Source organism: Acomys minous (genome assembly GCF_964271855.1).
Source record: "Acomys minous genome assembly, chromosome: 14".
Classification (NCBI taxonomy): Eukaryota; Metazoa; Chordata; class Mammalia; order Rodentia; family Muridae; genus Acomys; species Acomys minous.
Window position 1 is genome coordinate 27,908,515 of NC_140496.1, and position 11,919 is coordinate 27,920,433.

General features: G+C 37.2%; 1 protein-coding gene across 5 annotated transcripts in view; it reads left to right on the plus strand.

Annotated features, from left to right (window-relative positions):
* The window catches only part of CDH8 (cadherin 8), a 386,819-nt gene that overhangs the window by 223,167 nt on the left and 151,733 nt on the right, over positions 1-11,919 (plus strand). For all 5 annotated transcript variants that reach the window (XM_084757456.1, XM_084757455.1, XM_084757457.1 and 2 more), the window contains exons 5-7: positions 695-862; positions 4,993-5,180; positions 9,138-9,391. In XM_084757456.1, coding sequence (XP_084613582.1) covers positions 695-862; positions 4,993-5,180; positions 9,138-9,391 — 610 coding nt within the window. The remainder of the gene's footprint in view (positions 1-694; positions 863-4,992; positions 5,181-9,137; positions 9,392-11,919) is intronic.

Here is an 11,919-nt window from a genome sequence, read left to right on the forward strand (position 1 = left end):
TCTTCTTAAGTTTTAAAATCCTATCAGAAGAAACTCCAGAAAGAACTTAGCAGTAATGTTTTTCCTCCTTGTTTTCCTCCTTTCTGTGTCTTCCCAGTTTTCTACTACAGTTGTTACTTTTGTAGTAGAGAAGATCCTACAACTAAATTGATTAAATGAAAATAGAAATGAGTAACTACCTTTGGATTTAAATATTTGTCTTTTACTTCTGATGGTGTTTTATTTATCTGAGCTGATCCTAATTATTTATTTTGTTCACCTTGTTAATGTATTTGTGAGCCGAACAATGATTTATCTTTGACCTTGGAGCCTCTAAGCTGTTTGTTGACTTACTCATCTTCAAGGGGAATTGGGGTGTGTGATAAATTGCAGCATCCCTTCACTCCCAGAGTTTTCCTAGGTAGAAGAGGCTACGCTGTGACGTATACTTTACCTTGGTAGGCAGTTTGTTCTGTAAAGTATATTTTAATCAATTGGCTTAATGCATTACAAAAGGTATTGCAGGTTATCTTTGAATGCCTGTGATAACATTCGGACTCTACATTAAGAACACAGAAACAGAGCAGTTAAATACTCAAAACAAACTCTTCTCGGAGTCGGCACTTGATGTATGCGCATGTATATCTGTGTGTGACATATTCATTGTTTAGTGAGTGCTATGCTGAAGTTTGCTTTTCTATTTTGTTTCTCGCAGCTATTATAAAGACTGCCCTCCCTAACATGGACCGAGAAGCTAAGGAGGAGTACCTGGTCGTAATCCAAGCCAAAGATATGGGTGGACACTCTGGTGGTCTGTCTGGAACCACAACACTCACAGTGACCCTTACCGATGTTAATGACAATCCTCCAAAATTCGCACAGAGTAAGCAATTCCCTGCGCTGGGCAGGAATCATGCACATTTCTAGTATCATTTTTCTCAGCATTTGCAAAACGTGATAACAGCTATGGACTGCTTTCTTAAAAAGTATGCTAAGACACACATTTATCTCCATTTTCATAATTTCAAGGAATTTGAGGAAACCCCAAATATCAAGAGAATAGTAAGTAATGGAATCAGAAAGAACTTGAGAGAATGCTGAAAATTTAGGCCAGATATTAATCCATTATTAAAAAGGAAACAAGTCTCTAGCGGGAAAACCAACTATACATTAAAGGTGCTTCCAAACAGACACAGTCATCCCTGCCCCTGAGAGAGACATCACAAATACTGACTCCGTTGTCCTAAGGGTACGCTCAGCTTTGATAACCTGAACAGAACTCCAGGCAGACAGCTTCAGTGGTCCTTGGAGATGGTTACTATTGACGTGCATCTTCATCCTTTCATAAAACACTTTGCGAGGGGGAGGATTAAGATGGGGTTTCTCTGTGGAGCCTTGGCTGTCCTGGACTCCTTTTGAAGACCAGGCTGGCCTCGAACTCACAGAGATCTGCCTGCCTCTGCCTCCCAAGTGCCATGTGCCAGCACACCTGGCTGGCCACAAAACACTTCTTATGAGCATTTACCAAGTAATATTACATGAAGGAATGATTGATTAAAGGCTTCCAGACACGACATGAGGGTTACTGAATTGAAAAACAAATGACACATAGAATATCATGGAATAGGATAAAATCGGTAAGCCAAGGAGGGAGAATAGACTTTGGTGCTAAAAATCTAAAGTTTAAAACACATATATTGGGGCTGGAGTGATGGCTCAGCAGTTACGAACATGGACTATTCTTTCAGAGGACCTGGGTTCAATTCCTAGAACCCACATGGCAGTTCACAACTCTCTCTTATGCCGAGATCCACCACCATCACATAGACATACGGAAAAAAGATACCAGGAAAAATAAATACATTTGAAAAGCACACATAGTCATAATAGTATGTGTTCATATTTGCATACATATATTCGATTTTAAAGATTCTGAATAGGAATGAAATTACATGATTTTTTATGCCTAGCTTATTTGATTTAATGAAATGTCCTCTATGCTCAGTCAGGCTGTCAAAAAAAAAAAAAAGACATTCATTTTTAAGCCTAAAAAATACACTGAAGACATAGTCATGCGTACCTCTACCTGCTTGTCTAATCTTCATCAGTAGGCACATCACTTACTTATATTTACAGAGTACTGTAGCTAATATTGCCCTAAAATTGTACATACATGTACATTTCTGAAAAAATATTTCCTGTTAAATATATACAATACAAAAATGATAAGAATTTTGCCACCATTGACACTCAGGACCTCAAATGAGGCTGTAGAAAAGTGAGCTGTGGCTGAATGAGTACACCATGGTAAGTACCATATTTACACTAAGATCATTGGGAAGTTCTTAAAATATCTTAATTCCTAGGTGAACTGACTAAGTTTATTCACGAGAAATGATACACACACACACACACACACACACACACACACACACACACACACACACACACACACACGGACCCCTGATGTCTTCACCACCTTATTACAGGACCTGTATTATGTTAGGTGTTACTTATGTAAGTCTAAGGATGGATTGACTTATGATTTGGAAAAGATAGCTTATCACATCTCTGATATCAGCAACTAAGTACTTGCTGGAGCTTCCTGCTGGCTTCGGAAACAACACATGAGAACTACTTTTCCCAAATGCATATGGACTTTATTTATTTATAATAAACTATATATAGTAAGAACAGTTATGAAACAATCAGTAAAGCCATATGGAAAATATACATTAAGTATGTTTAGCTAATTTGTATTTGGCTACCTCGAAAATACTATCCATCTTACCTAGGGGAGTCTAAAGTTTTGTTCCTAAATCACTCTGTATCATATCTTGCATTTGACAACTTAAAACACCTTTCTAGATCTCAAAATATTTTCCTAAATTCTAAAAAACTTAAGCCCATATATTGAATAGAAAGAGAAGAACTATGGAAGGAGAGCAGAGAGAGGAGGGTGCGGTGGAGCTCTAAAATGACACACTTGATGGGCAACTGGGAATTCATTCATAAGAATTCCAAGGCAGAATGCATAGAAACATTTTCATATAGAGCTGAACAACTTTTATTGCTGCCATTCTATGAATTATGACCCTTTTCAGAAAAATACTGAAATAATTTATTCTATCCTCTCCACAGTCTTTTTTCTTTTCCTTCCCGCTACCTTTGTAATTTACTCAGTAATATAAAACTCATCTTTTACAGAAAGATGACTATTTCAGTTCAGCAGTGGTAGGTAGCTTGTTAAAGGGTTCCCTTCTGTGGAGATAATGATTAGTAACTGTTATCACTCTGACAGGGATGACAAGAAGACAGAGAATGGGAGTCAATAAAGATGTATTCCCTTTGCTTAGCTTTTCAATGCTTCCTGGTATAGTATTGGCAGTAAGGTGAGATCCACTGCCTCCTGTTTACTACATAAGCTCACCAAAATGATGTTTTCCAAACACACCTGTAAAACAAGCCTTGAGAGAGCCGGGCATCTTATTTTGGGTGGATGAGTGTCTGTGCCTTCCTTATGGTAGAAGTACTTCTAAAATGTTTCTTCTTCAGTCCCATAATGTTACCATTCCAACAGTTAAGGAAAGAATCCCAAGTGTCTCTACTCATAAAATGAACTAGTCTTGTACTATTAGATAAAGCAAACTTTGACTATCCAGGGATTCAGTGCTTGAGCTTAACCTGTAATTAGGCAAAATTCTAGAGATTTAACTTTTCCTTTTGGGCCTGTAGCCCCACTTAAAGATTGTTTTTTCCTTATTATGATTGTATTAGGACATGGTCTTCCTGGTTGTCTGAGTTTTGGTTTCTCTGAAACCGCATCTGAGACAAGAATCTGATTAAAAGTAATTTTCCTTCCCCATGGTGCACCAGCAGGGAAGTGAGAAAGGGTAGGCTAGAAAGCCAGAAGTGTACAGAATCCAACACTTACCACTGTGGGTGAATGTACCTGTATCATGCAGAGAAAAGTCTGAATTGATGGAAACATAAAAAAAAAAAAAAAGTAATAACTCAAAGTTATCTTACCAGAGAACGGAGACATCTAGTATTTCATAAACTAACTCCTGTGAGTCTTTGATGACTGTTTCTGTGGCATGAATCAATGCTTGAGAAGTTCTTCCAGGCTGACGTGCACTGGATGAAATGGAATCTGAAGGCCGGATAAAACCCTGAGGCAAAGAAATATCGGAACGGGTAGACAGATATAGGGCAGGTGAGCAGTAATGTGTTAATGGCCAGGGAGAGTGGGTGAGTGCCACAAGCTCCTACTATGCCAACGAACAAATCTGCAGCAACATCGCAGCCAAGCAATTGGAATAAAAATAGGACAAATGCCACTGATTAGACATGCTTTACTGTCCCCATAGGAGAATGAAAACACACTGTAATTGTATTTTGCCTAGGGAGTTTTGAAGGTAGGATTCTAGTCTTCAGAGCACTGAGGAATTTAGTGACAAGTGGAGTATTTCATGTATCTGGATAGCTTGCTGCAGGGCATGGCAGAAGTTTAGTAATTGGGTTTTTTATCAAAAACGGTCCGCAAGTTTGTAAATATAAAAGTAAATTCAAAAGTGACTTTCAACGTGTTACACATTGCATCTCTCTGTGCTGAAATTAGTTTAATATTTTATGTGGAGGAACAATGAATATTCCCACGGGCAAGCAGTGTGATTTATACAGGAAATAGGAAAGGAAACTCACATAGACTCACCAGTATTCTGATATGGCTACTCCAAACAAATACTTGATAAACATAGGGTTGGATAAGTTAAGTTCTCTGTCCCCGAAGAGTGTTCAAGAGGGTTCGCTATTTCTGGGAAACACTTGTGTCACATTTGTTCAAATGACTAGGCATTTCACAGAAGAGATCTTCTTCCATTTTCACCACCATCATGGCAGCATCATAGAGATGCCCGGAACGTAGGGAAATGTCCAAATAATATGACTGAAACTTACTAGCGAATGAACAGCGTTCGTGTAATGCCCATTGCTCTGCCTCTCTCTCTGAAGGTTTGTATCACTTCTCGGTACCTGAAGACGTGGTTCTCGGCACTGCCATAGGAAGGGTGAAAGCTAATGACCAGGATATTGGGGAAAATGCACAGTCATCGTACGATATCATTGATGGAGACGGAACGGCGCTCTTTGAGATCACTTCTGATTCCCAGGCCCAAGATGGTGTTATTAGACTAAGAAAGGTAAGCTAAGGAACGTTTTATTTACTTTTCTTTCTTTTTTTTTTTTTTGACCTTTTATTTCTATTTATTTATTTATTTATTTATTTTTACTTTTTCTCTCCTTTATTAATTTATTCTTGTTATATCTCAATGGTTATCCCATCCCTTGTATCCTCCCATTCTTCCCTCCCTCCCCTTTTCCTCTTATTCCCCTCCCCTATGACTGTTCCTGAGGGGGATTACCTCCCCCTGTATATGCTCATAGGGTATCCAGTCTCTTCTTGGTAACCTGCTGTCCTTCCTCTGAGTGCCACCAGGCCTCCCCCTTCCAGGGGACATAAATATCTCCTGGGAACCTGACGTTTGAGATGTCTGCCAGCTGAGTAGACAGGCAGAACCTAGAATAGGTAGATATTTAGGTTTAAGATGGAGGGTGGGGTGGACAAAGTGTACACAAGAGAACTAACCATTCAGCGTCGCCAGGCTCTTGGGCCGTATCACATTTCAGATGTCACTCTGGTAAACAATTGCCACGGTGTAGCTAGCCTCCTCCTACTTATCTCCACACATAGGATTCAGTGGGTTGTTCTCTAAGGCAAAAAAAAAAAAAAAAAAGGTCACTGAGTCTTTATGTAGAGCATTGAAGTCATTGCCCTGGAGAAAAAAAAGATGAATGGACAGTTACTACTGGCTGAAGAAGCTACTCCAGGCCACAATTACCTACAGTTTTATTGGATTCTCAGTGGGAGCAAGTGTCAATTGCCTCCCAGCATTAACAAGTTCAATAGATTCCAGACTTTCCCTTTGTAAGCTCATACTTTTGTTCCCCTGTTTCTTGAAATGTCCCTCCCAAATAAATACTGATATTTTCCCTGGTATTTACTGAAAATTCTGTTTACAAAGAAACTCAAACAAGATGCACAGAATTTGGCATCCTACCTAGCTCTTATAGCTCAAAATGGAGAGCCACTCTCCTACCTTTGGTTATTTTATACCTTGTGTCCAAAGTCCAAGCACAATGGAAAGTAAATCTCATCCTTTTTTTGATTGTTTGTTTTTGTCCTTTTTTAAAAAATGAGATTTGAACCATTTTGGCCAGTGACCTGTCTTGTCTTTTCTGATATTGTTCTGTGTTGGTGGTATGTGTGAACTACTATCTGGGTGTTTCCCACTGTGTGTTCTTCATCATGACCTCTACCTTCATAAAAAGCATACAACAAAGAGCTCATCATGAGTGGGTACCAACCTTTAATCATGTAAAAAAAAGATCTATCATGATGAATGACATAATGTTTTGTTCAATATTATTCTTTACATCTTTGTTGCAAATGCAACTTTAAATGGATTTGCTGATTTATGAATCACAAGATTTGTGATGGTTCACACTATAGAGAACCAGTAATTATTTCCTTGCCGTTTTCATCAACATTAAATTGACACAGTGTTAACCCTACTATATGATTCTATCATGGTACATGAACATCTGAGTTGGCTGGGGATGGAACTGAGTAGGAGTGTGCTGGGTTATCATGAGCAAGGCCATGGGATTCTGTCCTTAGCAGCTCAAAAATAAATGTGCAATGCTACTGCTCTTAAACTTCTTACTGAAGAGGAATTAACAAAAAAATCTGGGATTCTGTGAATATATTTTTCTTTAAAATGCTTTAAATCAATGTTGGGGACCAATGATTATATTTATTTTAATTCTTCAGTGAGAAACATTATTCTCATGCCAGGATCCAATTTCTGAGCTTTGCACCAAAGCTGAAAAATATTTAAAGGCTTGATTTCTAGTATAGTGCTGTATAATTATCTGGAAGTCAATTATTTAATAACACAGAACCACATTTTCTTTGGTTAAATTTTCTAATGACATTTTTATTGTCTTTATTAATCGCTACCCATTGTTTCTGTTAGGTGATTTTATAAACTGCCACAATTAGGTTTTCATTGTGATTCTGTCCACTAATATTTATAAAATTGGAGGCATATGCCATGTACTTTGTGCCATGAAACACAAAAGTGGTTGTTAGACAACAGTGTATCATGATGGGTCAAATTTCTACATATCCCTGTGTTTTAACTGATAACATCCCAAGGATGCGAGTGTGTGCCTGGACACGTTATAGTTGAGCTGGGTTGTAAATTTCAGAAAAAAGAAGCCAAGTTGTGCTTGGAGAACTGCCTGGTTGGGATTTGCCTGGAAACAAAACATGGAGCAAAGCACAGGGAGCCTAGTTAGCCATTTAGACGGTCTGGTCCTCAGGTTCCTTTGATGAAAGGATGTAGAAACAATGTGGAAAAATGTCAGAAAGACTATTTGATATTGGTGATTGTGAGAGCAGGAGGTGAAGAGAAGAAGAAGATATTTTATCAAAGGGTGCAAAACTAGAAAACTAGACAAGATTTGACGATATTTTGTGAAGCGTGATAGTCACAGCTCTTCTAGCAGAATCAGTTCCTAGTATCTATCCAAACTGAAAGGATTATGAGATATGTCAATTGATTTGATCAAGTCCTCTCCTGATACGCTAGCATATAATTGTACCTTAAAATATGCATAAGTACTATTTGTCAATGTAAAATAATTATAGAGATCACATTTTGAATATATTCTGTGAAGTTCTTGGAATTGCAGGACGATTAGAGGCTAGGTGATTTACAAAGTTTAAATATCCTCACAACATGCTAAATCATTTCTGTCAAACTGTACACATTCACATTGTTATTTTGGAATCAACAGGGAAGTATGTTTGCACCATTTACCAGAAAATATTGGGGAGAAAAGCAAAGGCCCAAAACATCTGAATTCAAATATAAAAATCAACATCAGAGTTTGAGATAATAATATATATCAAATCTTGCACATGTGCTTTGTGAGCCTTCACTGATGCGAGTTCTTCTTCAGCTTCCTGTTTTCCACAAATCTGCATTGCAGATTGAAAGTTCTGTTTCTTCCGAAAAATTGTAATGCAGATATAAACTATCTCTTTGAATCCTGACAGACTTACATTCTTCAAATCTGGAACATTATACCTCGCCAAGAATTTCCCTAGCTGGGCTCTGATGCAGATTGTTTCTGGTGCATGTAAGGGGACGACATCTACTTACTTTGCTCAGTTTACACCAGTCACTGACAAAAGTCGTTTAGACTGTTAAGGAATGAATGGTGACTCTTTCAGAAACATCATCAGTAGTAGAGACATGGTGTAACTTCATTTTTTAAGTGGCGAGAGTTGGAACAAAGTCAGACCAAATTATGTCAATTTATTTGCCTTCACACTTCATTTTTCCAAATATAAACCAAAATAGGTTTGTATGTGCAAGCATATCTCTGTATATATTTACCCGCTCCATGGCACAGAACTTTTGACAGAGACCTAAGAATGTCCTAAAAAGTAATAAACCCTATTGCAGCTACATAATCGATTAGAGTAGACATGTTTTGGAAGTGACAAAAACACTCTTTGTTAGGCTTAGTGCTAAATCACGCTTTGCAATAGCTCCTTGGATTAAACAATGATCGTTTCTAGTCTTCCCATTTCACACACTGTTGCAGAAATGATAACATATTGTTCCCAGAAAGAGATTGCATTCAGTGCCGCCTTATCTGCCACCAGCAGAAACCTGGTTAACCACATGATTAGCATGCTGGTCGTATCATCAATAGTAAAATTTTATTATGACTCCGAAGTGAAAATTTGATGTTACAATTCATGACTGTGAATATTTCGTGAATTCCAGGTGAAATGAGCAAAACAAAACAGAACAATAGGAGATTAGACTCACTGAGCTTGTATAATAAACAAGTATCAATAAATGACTGTAAAATTTACAGGTTGAATCTGGTGTAATGGATCCCATTAAGAGTTACAAACTGGCTTAAATGAGAATAACTTCCATCCATGCGCATTATACTCATTTGTTCTTGCTGCTGTGGTTTAGTGAGAAGAATTCATCTTTGTCATTTTTTAACAGCCTCTGGACTTTGAGAGCAAAAAATCCTATACACTGAAAGTGGAGGCAGCCAATATCCACATCGACCCACGTTTCAGTGGCAGGGGACCCTTTAAGGATACAGCCACAGTCAAAATTGTTGTAGAGGATGCTGATGAGCCCCCAGTCTTCTCTTCACCAACTTACCTCCTTGAAGTCCATGAAAATGCTGCTTTGAACTCCGTGATTGGCCAAGTGACAGCACGTGACCCCGATATCACGTCTAGTCCAATAAGGTACTTCTTTCTTTCTTTCTTTCTTTCTTTCTTTCTTTCTTTCTTTCTTTCTTTCTTTCTTTCTTCCTTTTTAATGCAATAAGAGCTGCTTTTTAGGACAATAGAAGAAGCCTTTGGACTGTGCTCCTGTGCTGAAGGGCTTTATGTCATTCTGTCCTGTGTGTGTGTGTGTGTGTGTGTGTGTGTGTGTGTGTGGTTTGTACATTGGTATGTTTATCTACTAAGAGTTACAGACAATGCCTTGAAACAGGAATATCAAAATAATTTGTTATTCCAGATCTTGGGAATCTTGATGGAGATGCAAAATTGCAAGTGTTTTGTAGTACTTTTGGAGGAATCTTTTATATTTTATGCTTCATTACTTTTTAGTATTGCATGAGCATTTCCAGGTGGTATTTTGTATCTTCTGACAGATATAGTGAATTATATATTAGAATTCAGAGGTATAAGACCACTGTGACAGTGCATTAAGAAGTCCCTATCTTGTTTCCGAATGTGGTTTTGAAATTACCTTATTCGTAGTTTGTAGCATTTATGAAAGTCAGCATATCTGGACTGGTTATTTTATTTTTTACAGAGAAATATTTTTGTGTCACTAAAAAGATGCCTTCTGTTTGTGTTTATTATATTTTTTTTCTCCAAATTTCTTCCTGGGATGAAACCAATCACTTAAGTCTTTTTTTCTGTAAAAAATGAGGCTCAATTCTGCTTCTATTTTCACGTTGATTTGGAGACATCTCTTCTCATTTAGAAGTCAACAAACGACTGTGTAGATGCTCAAGCTAAATGACTTTCTTCTTAAATCACACCAAATATCTATTATTTTTGTGTTGGTCTTCAAGGGTCAAGTGTGGCTAATGATGTGTTTGAGAGTAGATTTCATATATGTTCTTATAACTGTGTTTGTGTGTGTGTGTGTGTGTGTGTGTGTGTGTGTGTGTGTGTGTGTGTGTATAAACGGGTTTATGTGTATTTTTGAGAAAGAATGTGTGTGTGTGTGTGTGTGAGAGAGAGAGAGAGAGAGAGAGAGAGAGAGAGAGAGAGAGAGAGAAGAGAGAGAGAGAGAGAGAGAGAGAGAGAGAGAAAGAGAGAGAGAGAGAGAGAGAAAGAGAGAGAGGGGGCGTATAAAAATACTAAACATTTTTTATTTTGAAGCTACATTTATCTACAACTGCAATGGCTTTTTGGGAAAACTCTAGAAAAGTAATTTCCTGGATCTTCTAATTATACATACTTTAAAATTGGTAATACTAAATTATTTCTCAGCTATGCAATTATTAGTCTCTTTTCATGTATTACTGTCATTGTATGCTTATACATTTTACCTGTCATGTCCTTCACGTACTGGACATCTGATAAATGACAGGAAGTCTAAACTTTTGAAGCAATAAAATATTTATGATTATTTTGCGTTTGGTAGTTGCATAGACACATATATTTAACAGTCATTGCAGAAGAAATGATAATACATTGGATAGCTGTGGAAACTTATGAGTCACTGCAGTGTGAGCAAGAGGGGTAGAAATTATATAAATGTAGAACTTATATATAAAATTAGGAAAAAACAAGATTTGAATAATTACTCAATATATTACTTTTCATTATGCCTATTTATGAACTTTAAAATAAACAAATTTTCCATTACATTCAGGTTGATAAAGATATGAGACTGAGGTGAAATTCTTGAAGAGTTAGTGCTTTAAATGGCAGAAAGTTGGATTAAAATAGGAATTATTTTTGCATTCATCAAAGCTCTTATTAAAATAGAATTTACTTTTAAATTAGGAGCAATAAAAGTATACCCTCCCATAAGGTTAACAAAAGGAAGATTTCTGGAAAAGAGAGAGAAACTAGGAAAATATTCTGTGTGAGGATTTGACTAATGGCCTGATAACCATTAACAGCCCAGAAAGCAAGTAATAAACTACAGACATGTACAATGTTCTTTAGCTGATTAAGAGAATTCTATCTGTGAGAAGGTCAAATGTGAAATGTAAAGGTGGGAAGAATCCAGAAAATCAAATTTACATAGACACCCATTTCCCAGCTAAACACTAAGTTGTGCAGTGTCTCAATGGTGGGACCTAGCATGCAGTTGTATTGTTGTCTGAATAGTGGAAGATGTTCTCGTGTTTCTCCCATGTTATATGTCAGGAAATATCCTTACTTTTCCAAAAGCCCAAGCATGAGACAGAATGTGAAGAGAGTAAACAAGATGACTTCAACTGAAGTCTCATTATGAGGATAATTTCAAAACTTTAGTTTGATGACATTTCTACTGTTAAAGGCAAACAACAAATAAGTGCTCACTACTATAATAAATCATAATCTCTTAGAAATAAGAAATACACATATCACCACACACACAGACAGACACAGACTGACTCACACTCACACACACTCACACACTACACATGTGTGTGTTTTCAAAATATACTCTCCATCACACCAGCGACAACAGGATTATTATGGAATGGAGTGTTCTTAATCAGGATGAGGCTTGAGGAGTTTTGTTACTCAAAATGAAA